Below are 15,211 nucleotides of genomic sequence, written 5' to 3'. Positions count from 1 at the left end.
AAGAGCCCATTTCCCACCCACTGCCTTCCCAGCATTGGGATGAGCAACCAGGTCTGTGCCTGCGGTCCCCAGAGCAGGTACTTGTCCAGGAATAGCAGCGATGCTACCTCCATAAGCAAGGTCTGCTATTTATCTGCGTGTCCAACTCTAGCAGGGAAGATAAAACAATTATAATCTTCCTCCAGAGCCTAAAACAAGTAATGTGGCCAGCTAGAGGAAAAGCACTGAAATCAAGGGGGATTTGTCACTTGGGGACAACTCCAAGGAGGTGAAGAAACAACTGCACGTTCAACCCAAAAGACTGTGACACATCCTCATGCTGGCAATATCCCAGAGGCTGGAGCCATCAGCCGAAAGCCCAGGAGGAAAGCAGCCTGGGAAAGGGGCTACGCGCAGCCGTCTGGCATCGGCCGAGCGTGGCGGAGCTCAGCCAAGCCCAAGTGCTGCACGCGGGAGCCGGCACACTTGGCAGCCGCCCTGAGAAACTGCCTTAACAAACAAACACATTGCCTTGATAAATCACTTCTGCGCTTTCTTTGAAGGTGGGAACCAAAACAAGGGAGAAGCAATTTTTCTCTGGGATTGCGAAGTCTGCCTGCAGAAGGATGCTGACCTTGCACCCACTGCTGCCCAACCAGGGAGAGGGCGCCTGTGATCCCACTCTCCCAGGCTTTGAGGATGCATTAAGCAGATCCTAGCCTGGCATTAATCTGGCTCTGGCAAACCATCTGGCTTTGCTCACCCCCATCCTAACCCCAGGTCTGTCCCCCCATTCCTCCCCATGGGGACTCGGCATGCAACGATCACTCTCCAGCAAGGCAGGTTTGGCTCCAGCAGGTTTTATCTCTAGAGGAGGAGAGCAGCGCCGCGAACGGTACAAGATTTGGGGGGTCACAGAGCAGCCATGAGATGATGGGCATGGCCCCGTCGGCGGCACCCGGGGCCACACGGTGACAGTCGCAGCCAAGCGTCATGCGAGGTGGCCGGGGAAGAAGGGCTTGCCAAGGACTGGTGCTCTGCGCTGAGCCCTCGAGACACCCCACTGAGCAAACACCATGGGAGGATGGAGCTTTACTGGGGCTCACGGGGCAGCCAAAAGCCCTCAGTACCAGCCCTTACCCGCTCTGGGATGGTGCCGCATCCTCCTCAGCTCCCCTCCCACACGCAGGGCGGGCAACTAAAAGCAGCAGTTGGCTCAGGCGGTCAAGCCGCTAGATAAGGAATCAAGATACCCCATCATTAAATAATAGGAATAAACTGTTAAGGGAAGATTAAGGGTCTGGGCTGTGCAGCTGGGCTCTAGCAACATCTCTTTTCTGCATCTGCACAGGGACCAGATCCTGGACCAGCGATTTGGGGCAGGACTGTGCTATTTTGGGAGCTGGGATCAGGCTCTGCCTGCTTTAAGGGGTCGATGGCAAAGCTACAGGGCTACTGAGAACAGGGGGGGACCCGGTGCTCCCCGAGCAGCACGTGGGGATGGAGTGGACGCGGAGGGGGACTACAGCTCAGGCTGGTGGAACTAGAAGCCCTTCTCGATACTGAGCGTGCGGCGGGTGACGTGCTCCATCTTCCCTGAGATATACTCGGTCAGGCTGATCTGGTAGTTGGCGAGCATCTTCAGCATCAGCCGCAGGTTCAGCCACCACTGCTCCTGGGGCAGCCTGTGCCTGTGCAGGGGGGGATGCGGCTCTCAAGTGACCCTGGGGATGACCCAGGAAGGTCCCCCCAGGACCTGGTGAACCGCTGGGGCATGGGGACAGGGACTTACTCAAAATCAGTGACTTTCTTGAGCTCTGTCACAGGGCTGAAGGCTACCACCTTCTTCCTGAGCCCGATCACGCAGGCAGAGTCACCTGAGTTGGCAAACACGCGCCCTGGGAGGGGGACACAGCCGACCATGGCCACCTCGCCGGGGGCCGAGTGGCCGAGCCAAGAGCAGCAGGGGCTGCTGAGTGCCACCAGCCTCCCGCCTCCCACTCCACCACGGGACCCCCAGCCCTCAGCTCACCCTTGCGGTAGACCTCCTGCAGCTTCTCCGACATCCACAGCACCGCCTTCACTCCCAGCTTGGTCCCATAGTTGCGGTCAAAGGGGGTTGGGGCTCCTCCCTGGGGGCAGAGAAATGGTGATGTCAAGCCCACCCGGCTCTTGGGGACAGTGGTTGCCCGTGTGGCCCCATCCCCCGTACCTGCTGGAGGTGGCCCAGGACATTAATCCTGCAGTCGAAGATACCTTTGCCCTCGGAGGAGTAGAGGTTGTAGAGGAACTCTGTGGTGTAGTGCTCGTGGCACTTCTCGTTGCTGGGCGAGCAGAGGGACGGGATTGGGGGGGCTACTCCTTAATCTGGCATCCTCAGGGCGTCCCTCCATGCTCCCCTAAACACCTTTTTTTTTGCTGTTTTGTAGTCCTGAGGCCCAGAGCCCCAGCCCGTCTCCCCAGCAGGACCCTGGGGCCGGGGTGGGGATGGCAGCAGAGGCATCTAGCGCAGGACTGTCCCCCTGGCTAAGCATGGCATCCCCAGGCGGGATGCCATGCGCCCACCATGCTGAACCCCACTGCGCCCGGGGACCCTCTCCGGCCACAGGAAGGGCTCAGCTCTGGCCTCGCTCCCCGCCACGGGGCTGGGTTTTTCAGCAAATGTCCCCAAGGGTCCCCAACTCACCGCAGCACCAGCCCTCTCTGGATATCCGTCTTCATTTTGTCGGTCAAGTGCTCCACGTTGGCCTGCAAGATGAACACCAGGATGCTGGCAGCCATCCTGGGTCCCTCTGGTCCTCTCGTTCAGATGCAAGTGCCACTAACATCAACCCAGCGTCTTCATGGGGCTTGGCCATGTTCCTCCAAATCCTGCCCTGCCCCAGAGCCCTCCTTTTCCCAGTGTTCCTTCTTATTTTACCCAAAATGATGCTGCCAGAAAGCAGCTGCTGTCCCGCTCACCTTCAGGTCATGGATGGTGAAGGGATCTTCATAGACGTAGGCGGCGTCGGCGCCCACCGCGATGCCGGTGACGGTCGACAGGTACCCACAGTAGCCCCCCATCGTCTCCACAATGAAGACGCGGCGCTTGGTGCCCGAGGCTGACTGCTTGATGCGGTCACAACTCTGCCGGGAGAAGGGGAGGTCACACCAGGAAAACCCATCTTTGCTGCCTGGGATGGGATGCTGGTTCATTCCCACATGTCATCCCAAAACACGATGGGAGCTGGTGGAGCGGGATGACCCTGTGAGCTGTCCCTCCCAACCCTGTCCCTCACCTCCATGGCTGCGTTGACGGCCGTGTCTGAGCCCAGACTGAAGTCGGTCCCGGGCACGTTGTTGCTGATGGTGGCAGGGATGACGCACATGATGATGCACAGCTCCTCGTACTGCCCGCGGGCCTCCACCAGCTGCAGCACCCCCTCGTATGCCTGCAAGCAGCCAAGGGCTGGGGAGATGCTGGCCCCGGGGCCGGATCCACATCCCAAAAGGGATGGCTTGGGGTGCCTGCACCGCTTGGGATGCTGACAGCCTGCCCTGGCCCCCACCGAAACAGGGCTGAGGGTTCCCCCGCACCTCGAACCCCCCGATGACCAGCAGCCCCTGGATGTTGAATTTCCGCACATTCTCCACGATCTTTTCCATGCAGGTCTTGGGCAGAGTCCTGTGGTGGCAAAGGGGCGAAGAGACCACAGGGTAAGGACGGGGTCCCCGCAATCCCAGGGGACAGCAGCATCCCCTCTGCTACATCCCCTCGCCCCCCTGGTGCTGTGCTTACCGCTTGGTGCCCAGCATGGACCCGCCGCGTCCCAGCCAGCCTGCCACGTCGTGCCAGCCCACCTCACGGATCTGCAAGCAGCAGCGCTCGATTTTGGGGTGGGGGAGCACCCCACCACCCCCCTCCAAGCCCAAACCCATCCCCCGGGGAAACCCATGGCACCCAGGCTCACCGTCCCCCTCACCTGCCCCTTGGACAAGCCCTCGAAGCCGTCGCTCACTACGTAGACGGTGTGTCCCTGGCAGATGCCGATCCGCACGGCCGACCTGACGGCAGCATTCATGCCGGCGGCAGGGGCACCCACATTCAGGATGGCGAGGCTGAAGGGGCTCTGCAGGGACAGGGATGGGGAGAGCACGTTGGTACGTGTCCCCAGGGTGGAGACAGTGTCCCCTGCCAATCCCCATCCCTCCTCACCTTCTCCTGCGCAGGTTTCTGGTGCGCCAGCAGCTTGTAGATGTTCCAGTTGTTCTCAAAGCTCCTGCAAGGACAAGGCGGCATGGCCCCGAGGCGCACCTGGACCCTGGGGCGTTGCGGGCAGGGGGAATGTCCTCCTGGCTGCAGGAGCTGCTTCTGGTCTGCCCCTTCGAGGAGAAGCCCCCATCCCAGCATGTCCTTTTGGCCACCCCATAGGGATGTCTCCCCCCATCCCAGTCCCTGCTCCTCACCTCCCACGGAGCTGGATGGCCTCCTCAAACCTCTTCTCATCCATGGCCTTCTGCACATCCTTCGTCTTGGGGTGGGGAGAGAGATGCAGCACCATGACACCCAGGTTTGCAGGGAGGGGAGCGGGGCCCCCACCCAGCGGGCTGGCACGCCTGATCCCCCCCCAACCCTGGTACTCACCACCTGGACGCACTCCATGAGCGGCAGCCGCACCGACTGGTTCCCCGAGAGGCTCACCACGCAGGCGGGGGTGTCCGGCGTGGCCTCCAGCAGCGCCATCACCGCCTCCATCCCCATCTTGCTGCTCTGCAAAGGGAAAGGGGCACCCACCGCCCCCCTGACACCAGGGCCACCCATGCCAGCCAGGTGGGATGCTCCCCTAGGCTCACACAGGGATGGTCCCACGGGCTTGGAAACTGGTACAGCTGCTTGCATGCCTGCTTTACAGTCAGAGAGCTGCTGCTTTTATTTAAAAACCCATGAAATCTGCAGCAAATGAGGGGAAATGGGCACATCGCTCTGCCCGGCACAGCGGGCCCAAGACCGCAGGGACCGTCTGAGCCTCATCCCAGCGGGCGAGTCCTTTGCAACGGGCAGAATCAGGGTTGCCCAGTTGCCTGCTCCTTTCTGCAGGGTGACCCCCTCCTTGAATCCCCCCCAAGACCTACCAGCACGCGGTCAAAGGCTGACGGGGTCCCTCCACGTTGCACGTGGCCGAGGACGGTGACCCGCGTGTCGAAGCCCAAGCGTTGCACCACCAGCTGCAGGGAAGAGCGAACGTCACGCCGAGGACCCGCCGGCCACCGCGGGTGCCAGAGCAGGTGCTGGAGTGGCCGCTTACGTCCTTCACGTAGTTGGAGGAAATGGGTTTGCCGCTGCGGTCGATGGCGCCCTCCGCGATGATGATGATGTTGAGCCGCGACCCTCTGCTGCGCGTCTGGCGCGATGGGGAGGAAAACAGCCACCGTGGCTTAGCCAAAACTCACCGGTGGCCAAGTCTGAGCATCCTTCCCCCAGCTACCCGCTGTTGGCTGCTGCCTGGGGGGGCGGCTCAGGTTCTGGGCGGCCAAGCCCCCGAGCCAGCACTGCCCCTGGCACGCAAGGGCTGGATTTGCGCTCGGCTGAGTGCCCCATTTCACAGGGACAATGGTGGGAGCTCCCGAAGCTTCGCAGGGGCCAGGCAGCGGCCGCGGGGCTCAGCCCGGGTGCCTGCGGGGACTCTCTGGGGAGAAAAGGGGGATGGGATTGTAGGACCCCCCCGTCCCCGCCTCACCTCCCCAAGCCTCTCGCACATGAGGTCTTCCCAGCCGTCCTCTGGAGGGGATTCGGGGATGAAGAGCCAGTCGGCGCCTGAAGCCAAGCCAGACACCAGTGCCAGGTACCTGGGGGGGACACGGCGGTGGCAGCACCAGTCCCGAAACGTGGCATCCCGTCCCACTGATGGGCTTCCCCACGCGTAGGGTCTTACCCGCAGTGGCGACCCATCACCTCCAACACGAACGTCCGCTGGTGGCTGCAAGGACATGGGTGGGAGGAGAAGGAGGGTGGGTGCGATGCCCAGGGTGGATCCAGCACCTGGCACCCAGCCCCCAGCCCGCTCACCTCTGTGCTGTGGTGGTGATGGCATCGATCACCTCCATGATGCGGTGCAACGCTGAGTCAGTGCCGATGGTCATGTCAGTGCCACAGAAGTCGTTGTCGATGGAGCCCACCAGCCCCACGATGTTCAGGTGGCAGTTGTCCCGCGCCACCTCCTCGCTGATCTGCCCTGGGGGGGGGGACGGCCGTGTCACCAGCCATTTTAGGGTGCTCCTGTCCCCCCACAGCATCAGGCTGGATCCTGCAGCGGAGGAGCCCAGCCCTCCCTGGGGGTCACAGTGATGGAGTGGACCTCTGGACCTCAACATCCCTTGAATGCTTTCAGCTCTACCCACCCAGGGGTTTTGGGAGGGGGGTTCACCCACCATCTCGGACCAGCTCCTCCAGCAGCCCACCCCACTCAGAACGGAAGATGTCGGCGCCCGTCAGGCTGCCGTCCCCGCCGATGACGCAGAGGTTGGTGATGCCGTGTTCCACCAGGTTACGGGCGGCCCGCAGCCGGCCTGCGCGGGTGGTGAAGGCTTTGCAGCGGGCGCTGCCAATCACTGTCCCGCCCTGGAGAGAGAGGAGGGGAGTACACAGCTCGTCACGCAGGTTTCGGGGGGGATTTGGGGGTCCCACGGCTGCACCGGTGATCCTCACCAGCTGGATGATGTTGGAGACGCTGAGCCAGTTGGCTTGCTTGATGTTGTCTCCCCCCTCCACCAGCCCCTCGTAGCCCTGCGGAGAAGTGGGGGGTGGAGGTGAGGGGTACCCTGGCACTGGGGGGGGCCATTCCCCCCTACCTGTGATGGGGAGTGGGGAGGGGGGTTATCCCAACCTCATAGATGAGGAAGACCTTGGCTCCCACGTATATCCCCATGCGGGTGACGGCGCGGACGGCGGCGTTCATCCCTGGAAAGGTGAGACGTGAGCCGGGATGGCCCCGAGGGACCCCGTGGCCCACAGGGGACCGGGTCCTACAGGTGACCTCGAAGTGTCCCCTCGAGTGGGGGGAGGGCGAGGTCCCACACAGGCAGAGACCGGGGAAACTCAGTGCACGGGTGAGAGCTGCAGATGAGCAACCGCCCGAGAGCAAGACATATTGGAAATAGCTGCTTATGCCCGGGTGGGGGGGACCCCACCGTGGGGCTTCCCCCGTGGGGCCCGTGACATCCCACGGAGGGTGTTCCGGGGGGGGGATGGGGATGGGGATGCGCCGCGGGTAGGACGCACCGACCCTACCCCCGTGGGGTGGAAACACGAGGGAGGGGTGTCCCCCGCCTGCCCGCTCCCCCGCCCCGGGCGTCCGGGGAGGAGAGTGGGCCGCGTTCCCGCTGCGCGCCCGGAGGCCCCCGCGGAGCCGGGCAGACACGGACACGCAGCACCCACGGGGCGGGACCGGGGACGAGCTGCCCCCCCGCCCTTCATCCTCCTCCTCCTCCTCCCCCCTCCCGCCGGACCCCACCTTGCGCGTCGCCGCCGCTGGTGAGGACGGCGATGGCCATGCCGGCCCCCGCCATCCGCAGCCGCTCCAGCTCCGCCGCCGCCGCCATCGTTGCGCTCCCGGCACCGGCGCCGCCGGCCACGCCCCCACCCCCGCGGAGACACGCCCCGCCGGCGGCCACGCCCCCGCCACCCCGGGGGGCCACGCCCCTCCCCGCTTGGCCACGCCTCTTCCCGCAGTCGTGACGCGCCAGACCGTGCCATACCGTGCCATACCGTGTTATACCGTGTTATACCGTGCCATACCGAGTAATACCGTGCCATACCGTGCCATACCGAGTTATACCGTGCCATACCGTGCCATACCGTGTTATACCGTGCCATACCGTGCCATACCGTGTTATACCGTGCCATACCGTGCCACAGCGTGCTATACCGTGCCATACCGTGTTATACCGTGCCATACCGTGCCATACCGTGTTATACCGTGCCATACCGAGTTATACCGTGCCATACCGTGCCATACCGTGTTATACCGTGCCATACCGTGCCATACCGTGCCATACCGTGTTATACCGTGCCATACCGTGCCACAGCGTGCTATACCGTGCCATACCGTGTTATACCGTGCCATACCGTGCCATACCGTGTTATACTGTGCCATACCGAGTTATACCGTGCCATACCGTGCCATACCATGCCATACCGTGTTATACTGTGCCATACCGAGTTATACCGTGCCATACCGTGCCATACCGTTTTATACCGTGCCACAGCGTGCTATACCGTGCCATACCGTGTTATACCGTGCCATACCGTGCCATACCGTGCCACAGCGTGGTATACCGTGCCATACCGAGTTATACCGTGCCATACCGTGCCATACCGTGCCACAGCGTGCTATACCATGCCATACCGTGTTATACCGTGCCATACCGTGTTATACCATGCCATACCGTGCCATACCGTGCCATACCGTGTTATACCGTGCCATACCGTGCCACAGCGTGCTATACCGTGCCATACCGTGTTATACCGTGCCATACCGTGCCATACCGTGCCATACCGTGCCACAGCGTGCTATACCGTGCCATACCGTGTTATACTGTGCCATACCGAGTTATACCGTGCCATACCGTGCCATACCGTGTTATACTGTGCCATACCGAGTTATACCGTGCCATACCGTTTTATACCGTGCCACAGCGTGCTATACCGTGCCATACCGTGTTATACTGTGCCATACCGAGTTATATCGTGCCATACCGTGCCATACCGTGTTATACCGTGCCATACCGTGCCACAATGTGCTATACCGTGCCATACCGTGTTATACCGTGCCATACCGTGCCACAGCGTGGTATACCGTGCCATACCGTGTTATACCGTGCCATACCGTGCCATACCGTGCCACAGCGTGCTATACCGTGCCATACCGTGCCATACCTTGCCACAGCGTGCTATACCGTGCCATACCGTGCCACAGCGTGCTATACCGTGCCATACCGTGTTATACCGTGCCATACCGTGTTATATTGTGCCATACCGTGCCACAGCGTGCTATACCGTGCCATACCGTGTTATACCGTGCCATACCGTGTTATACCGTGCCATACCACGCCACAGCGTGCTATACCGTGCCATACCGTGCCATACCGTGCCATGGCAGGCGCTGCCGTGTCTGTACATACCGCCCCAGGCTGTGCCAGGGGGACGATCTGGATATTTTAATATAAACTTTGTATTCTTTAAATTTTCATCTCTCATTGGTTTAGGTGTCATTAAAAACCAAACGTACGGACCAAGCCCAGCCAGGGGTTTCTCGGTCCCAACCCCCCCACCACCCCCGCCCCAACCCATTGCGGGGGCTGCGGGGACGCTGCATCCCAAGGGTCGCATCCTTCCGGGGATTGGGGTCCCACTAGACCAGCACTTGTCGGGACCACCGGCGCTGGACGTCTGCCCCGGGCCCCGACGGGTACAGCGGGGTGCTGCGAGGCTGCTTCCCCCCATCCCTCCCTTCTCTTCCTGCAGCTGTCCCCCCGCCGCCCTGGCCTCGGGGATGGGGCCCCTGCCCAGCCAACGAATGGGAAACTGAGGCAGGCGCTGTCTACTTGCTCCCCCACCGGCTGGAGCGGTGCCGTACGGTCCCGCAAGCCCTGGGCTGAGCTCGGAGCCTCAGCCCGCATCACCAGCCCTGGGTGCTGCAGGGCCCGGCACCCCCGGCATGTCCGGCAGGGAAGGGGTGTGGGTGGCTCGGGCTAAGGAAATGGGAGAGACCTGGCCCGACTCCCACTCTCCTCCTCCCGCAGCCCCACCTCCCCGGTCCTGCTTAATTCCTGCCAGGCCCGCTGTGGGGCCACCATTCCCGTCCCCATCCCTGTCCCCAGGATGCTCCGGTTGCTGCTGCTCTGTGGGGCTCTGGGCTGTGGGGCAGACCAGGCAGGTAAGGCAAGGACGCGGTGATGGTGGGGTTGGAGAGATTTGGGGTTGGCAGGGAGGGCACATACGGCTTACGGGGAGGGGGATGGAGGAGCAGCGCGTGATGTCCAGTGTCTCTCACAGCCCCGCTTGCCTTCACCATGCTGCAACAGACCCACGTCTCCAAAGGCAGCTCTGTCTTCTGGGGGAATGCCAGCCTGGATGGGCGGCTCAGCCATCTCCTGGAGGGGCTTAATGTCACCCAGGTGCTGCCACTGGAGCCCCCGGACATCTGGGCCAGGCGGCAGCAGGACGTGACCACCTACCTGTCCTACTTTGGCCAGCTGGTGAAGCTCTTCAGCAAGGAGAGGCCCATAGACTGTGAGTGGTAGTCCGGGGGGCATGGGGATGGGTCCCACTGGGGAAGGGGAGCCCCCCTGCATGGCCTGTGCACAGGGACAGCTCTCTGGGGACACCTGGGCAAAGGGACGGGAGACATGGCCACATACAAAACCTTGCCCTGGGCAAAAGGAGCCCTTCTGCAGAGCTGGGAATTTCTTACCTGGAGCCCACCCTGGGAACAGGGTGATGCTCAACCTCCTGCTGTCCCTTGGGAAAAGGGCTGGGGGCTGCAGGCTGGGGGAACAGTGAGGTGTAGGCAGCCTGCCTGAACACTGCCTGCACCCCACCTGCACCCCACCTGCATCCTGCCTGCACCCTGCCTGTACCCCACCTGCATCCTGCCTTCACCCCACCTGCACCCTGCCTGCACCCGGCAGCCTTTGCTGGAGGTGTGGGATGCTGACGGCAATGGTTTCGTGTTCCTGCCTGCATTGCTCCGCAAGTCCGCATTACCTCTGATGTTCCTGCCCAGGGTGTCTTTTACCTTCGTTTTCTTTCTTACCCCCAAACCAGTTTTGCCCCAGCTTTGCATTTCTTTACCAGAGCCTTGGGGAGCACTTTCTCACCTCGGGGTCTCTGGTGTGAGCCCCACACGTCCCCTCGCCCCACACTCCCTGTGCCGCATCCTTCCGTGAGAGCGATGAATAGCTCGCTCTGCGCGGAAAAACCTCCCGTCTCTATAAAACTGAAGCTGTGCTGTACGCAGATAAGGAAAGGAAAAATAAGCCCGGCCGCCTGGCCATTGGAAAGGTTGTGGCTGCAGCTAAACTGAGCGAAAACAAAGCTGTGGGTGGGTCGGGTGGCACAAGGCCGAGACCTTGCAAACTCAGTACATGGCTCGATGCTGGTGATGGCAATGGGCTACAAAAGGTGGGAGCGTGCTGGCCCTAACCCCCCTCCCTCTGCCCCCCATAGACACACAGAGCCTGGGCTGCCACCTGGGCTGCCGCCTCTTCCCCAACGGCACGACCCACAGCTTCTACGAGGTGACTCTCAACGGGACAGCTTTCCTCACCTTCCACGTCCCCAATGCCACCTGGGAGCGGCGCTGGCCCGGCAGTGACCCAGTGGCCACCTTTGCTGAGCGGGAGCTGATGAAGTACCCCAAGACCACCCAGGACCTCCAGCATTTCCTCAACACCACCTGCGTCGGCATCCTGCGGGCTCAGAGTGCCAGGATGGGTCCGTGCCAGTGCTGGGGTGGGGGGACACAGTGGCATGGTGAGGGGTGACCCCAGTCGTCACTTCCATCCCTCTCGCCTCTTGCAGGAAAACAGAGCAGCCGGTCGCATGCCCCGCTGGTGCTGGGCCTCATCCTGGGGACCTTCGCCTTGCTGGGCATGGCCATGGGGATCTTCTTGTGCACGGGAGGGAGCTGCTAGCGGAGCCGGCAGCCGTCCCACGTCACCCCGCGGAGGCAGGGGACGGACCCATCATCACCCCGTGGAGGCAGGGACCGAGTCCGTGCCCTGCAAGGGATGTATCTCCCCAGCGCCGCAGGCTTTGCTCCCAAAGGACACTGGTGGATTCCCTGCCTGGTCCCAGCTGGGTTGACCGCCCCCCAGCAGCAGCACCTTGCCCCAGGAACGGTCCCCACGCTAGGCCGGTGGGATGCACTGAGACTTAACGCAGAAATACACTTGGCATTGATGGAAAAAAATGGGGAAAAGGGGTGTGGGGAGAAAGCGGCAGGAGAAACAGCTAAGATAGTGTTAAAAAGATGGCATTGAAACCCTCATTTATCCCTGTTCCAGGGGGCATAAATGCCCGGGTGGGAGGATGTCACACCTTTGTGGCACTGCTTCCAGATGTCATGTAATAAAACCACCCATCAGCTCTCACAGCACATTTGGTTGCTCTCATTTCGCCCCAGCAGCACTGGGGCTGCAGATCCATCACGGGGGGCAGGCACAGAGTGGGGGGGCTGTGGTTGTCAGTGCTGGGTGGGTTTGTCAGCATTGCCAGACCCCGTGTCGGACCCCGGACCGTGCACTGAGTTTGCAAGGCCTCTGGAGAGAGGCTGGTGGGGTTTGCACCTCCTGAGCTTATTTCAATCTGCTGGCGGCTTTGGTTTGACTCAATTAAGTCATTTTTCCAATGGCCGAGTGGCAACGCTTCATTGATTTTTCATTTCCTCATCTTTGTATGAGACACCAAGGTTGAGAACTGACAGCTGTAATGGGACAGGTTTTCTGAGCAGATTAATGCGTTCACCACTCTCCTGTAAGGATGCTGCCCAGAGGGATGCGGGAGTGTGGGGATGCCAGGCCAGGGGCAGGTGTGGGGCAATGCGCAGGGGATCCCAAGGTGAGAAACGGCTCCCCAAGGACCAGCTAAAGAAATGCAGAGCTGTATTACTAGTACTGTCCAGCAGCATTCATTGCTTTATTTTCCTGTTCTGCAATCTAGCTCTGAGCTAAAAACAGCTCTTTGACTGCTTAGACTTCAGTTATATTAATAATAAATTCTTGGCTGCGTTTCCCTTTCGCCCATAGCAAGATTTTGAGCATGACGCCCCTTGTCTCCACTGCCCTGAGGGCAGGAAGGGCTGGGGATGAGCCAGGAGCTGGCTTGAGCCACCAAAAGAGAGGACAGCACAGGGGCAAGGAGCTTTCCTGGATTAACTTCCAGCTCATTCCTTTCTAAATTCCCTTCCCTGCAGCTCAAAGCAAGCAAGAAAGTGTGGGCAGGGGGGAAGATGGGAAAAGAGATGCAGGACAGAAAGGGGATGGGAAGATGACATAGTGGTTGTCCTTAAGGCGGGACAGAGGAGGAGGTCTCCAAAAACCACATCTCATCACCCTGGCCACCAGTCATCACCACCCCACCCCCCCCCCCCCAGCAGCCCCCGCCTTCACCAGGCTCCCAGGGCAGGAGCCAGGGTGCTTCCCACCCTTCAGCAGGCTCCTTTGCAAAAGCGAAATGGCAGCCAAGAGGTTGGAGGATCCAAAACAACAAGGCTGAGGCACATGAACGTCATTGCTTGGCTTCTAAAGAAGCCCCCTTGGCGGGAGCTCTGCTGCAGGCTGAGCACTGCCTGTCCCCGCTGCGGGCATCAGGGGACATGAAGCTGATGTTGAAGATCAAATGCCGTAGGTTTGCTTCCCACAAAGGGATAAAAACACTTGTAGCCAGCTTCCAGCTAGGAGAAACCAGTGCATTCATGGCTCTGCTTTGGTTTTTGGACTTGAGGCATCTCTGCTGCCCGCATGTGGAGGTAGATGTTGCACTGTGGTCCCAAGACCCAGAGTGATTCTGATGCCAAGTCCTGCCCCAGGGCTGCAGCTCCTTGCTTCGGCTGGGAGGGCAGAGCACGGATCCCACAGGAGAGCGATGCCCCAAGGCTGCGATGGTGTGTCGGACACAGACTGGCAGCAGGAATGGCACCTGGGACAGACTCGGGCTGGAGAAACTGGGGAGGTCTGGAACAACAGGGCTCGTTTTGCTTTATGCTTCTGAAATGCACCATCTTTTGGACAGATGAGGAAGTCTCTGCTTTAAACAGCTCTGGAAAAGCCTTTTTCCTGCCACTGGCCCTGCTGTGCATATCGGTCACAGCAGGAGAACATTCCAGAAAGGAGCTGACTTTGCTACTGGTCTCTTGAGTCTCTGCCAGCGATCAGAAGGGCGTGGGGCAGCACCCAGCAGTGGGGACCCCCCCAAAATGGCAGGATCCCAAGAAACAGTCTCATCTTGAACCATGCCTGCAGGCAACATGCCCAAAGCTGCCACCCCCAACCCCATGGCCACCTCCCTGGTGGTGACCAGCACCAGTGCCACGGTGGCCAAGAGCAGAGGGATTATGGCAATAGCATCCGCCCCCAGCACATTGTAGCCCCCAAATTTCTCTTCCTTATCTCCAAACCGCCTCATCACAGGGCCACCAATGTCTGGCCTGGTGCAGCGTGCTGGCGACATGTGGCCTGGTTACCCCAGCCCACAAGTAGGGCTCCCTCCCCACCACCACTCCAACAGGCACCATCTCTCCAGCAGCTGGTAGCCACATCCATGGCCGATCCTCTCCCAAATCTGGCTATTCCGCCCTTGATCACAGCTTAGGACAGGCGCCAACTTAACCGCGTATCCTGTCAACCAAGGCTTGTTTTTAATTTTGTCCTTGGGTTGTTTTTTTTCTCTTTGATTTCTGCAAGAGGGTGAACAAACCCGCACGCAGACCTTTAGAGGCTTTAACCAACTCCCCCCCCGCCTCCCCCGCCCCCACAGCATCTGCCCCAAAGCAAACCAGCCTGGTTATCCGCACTGATTGCCACATGAGGCTTTGCTTTCCATGCGCTGCATGGTTTCCATCACTCAGCTCTGCTATCGCTGGCTTAGATAAGGGTTGAGATAAGACGCCCAGCCTCGAACCTTGCTCCAGTGAGTAAGATGATGCCGATGTGCTGGGAACCGGTTTTCCCCTTTGCCCACGTCCCATGGGTGCTTCAGAGCTGCAGGCACATTCCCTTCCTGCCTAGCAGGGACACACAGTCCCCCAGGCTGCCTTTCGGACATCAGCTCCCACTGCAAGGTCAGCATCCCTGACGATGTCCTTCGGGATCTTCTGGCTGCTCGCACAGCATCATTGGCTCTGTACTCCAGGCGGCAGCCATGGTGTCCTGCCCCTCCCCAGGGGCAAAGGGCTGGATGGTTCCAGGAGCTGCCCAAAAAACACAGCAGTGGGCTCCTGTGCCTGCTTGAGTAGGGATGGGGAAGGCAGCAGCTGGGGGAAAAAAAAAAGAGGCTGATGGGATCAGTGCTTATCAGGAAAATGGGTAGCACCAGATTTAAGTCTGGAAGAAGGGATTATCCTTGTAAACACCCCTTATGCACTCGGTGCCTGTACTGGTGTCATCATCACTTTTCTGGACTAAACAAGCTCCATTCTTCTGAATTCCCCCAGAGGTCACATTGTCACAGCCTCAGATTTCATTTCTGGCATCA

General features: G+C 60.5%; 2 protein-coding genes across 2 annotated transcripts; one reads left to right on the top strand and one right to left on the bottom strand.

Moving 5' to 3' along the window:
- Positions 1-800: 800 nt before the first annotated feature.
- Positions 801-7,589, bottom strand: PFKL (phosphofructokinase, liver type). Its single transcript, XM_075032220.1, has 22 exons — positions 7,470-7,589; positions 6,843-6,916; positions 6,665-6,742; positions 6,388-6,577; positions 6,026-6,191; positions 5,892-5,936; positions 5,697-5,805; positions 5,265-5,360; positions 5,092-5,184; positions 4,604-4,729; positions 4,426-4,490; positions 4,175-4,238; positions 3,942-4,088; positions 3,758-3,828; positions 3,556-3,643; positions 3,258-3,410; positions 2,941-3,105; positions 2,666-2,727; positions 2,192-2,303; positions 2,012-2,111; positions 1,772-1,877; positions 801-1,670 (listed from the first exon to the last, which is right to left on the bottom strand). Exons 1-22 carry the CDS (start codon positions 7,555-7,557, stop codon positions 1,523-1,525), a joined length of 2,346 nt encoding a protein of 781 aa, XP_074888321.1. The 5' UTR covers positions 7,558-7,589; the 3' UTR covers positions 801-1,522.
- Positions 7,590-9,767: 2,178 nt separating this feature from the next.
- On the top strand, positions 9,768-12,966 carry PROCR (protein C receptor). The gene is made up of 4 exons (XM_075033280.1): positions 9,768-9,893; positions 10,013-10,249; positions 11,186-11,452; positions 11,540-12,966. Exons 1-4 carry the CDS (start codon positions 9,839-9,841, stop codon positions 11,650-11,652), a joined length of 672 nt encoding a protein of 223 aa, XP_074889381.1. The 5' UTR covers positions 9,768-9,838; the 3' UTR covers positions 11,653-12,966.
- Positions 12,967-15,211: the final 2,245 nt, after the last annotated feature.

Source organism: Buteo buteo, chromosome 7, assembly GCF_964188355.1.
Source record: "Buteo buteo chromosome 7, bButBut1.hap1.1, whole genome shotgun sequence".
Taxonomy (NCBI): Eukaryota; Metazoa; Chordata; class Aves; order Accipitriformes; family Accipitridae; genus Buteo; species Buteo buteo.
The sequence above is the reverse complement of the archived record's forward strand: the minus strand, read 5'-3'. Positions and strand labels throughout refer to the sequence as shown.

Bases quoted from the DNA above. Each gene is read 5' to 3' on its own strand.
- PFKL (XM_075032220.1), bottom strand. From the start codon at position 7,557: ATGGCGGCGGCGGCGGAGCTGGAGCGGCTGCGGATGGCGGGGGCCGGC. The intron at 5,185-5,264 runs GTAAGCGGCCAC...TCTTCCCTGCAG, and splicing joins CCTCCAACTACGTGAAGGAC to CTGGTGGTGCAACGCTTGGG. The intron at 3,411-3,555 runs GTGCGGGGGAAC...GGCTGCTTGCAG, and splicing joins TGGTCATCGGGGGGTTCGAG to GCATACGAGGGGGTGCTGCA.
- PROCR (XM_075033280.1), top strand. From the start codon at position 9,839: ATGCTCCGGTTGCTGCTGCTCTGTGGGGCTCTGGGCTGTGGGGCAGAC. The intron at 10,250-11,185 runs GTGAGTGGTAGT...TGCCCCCCATAG, and splicing joins CAAGGAGAGGCCCATAGACT to ACACACAGAGCCTGGGCTGC. The intron at 11,453-11,539 runs GTCCGTGCCAGT...CGCCTCTTGCAG, and splicing joins GGCTCAGAGTGCCAGGATGG to GAAAACAGAGCAGCCGGTCG.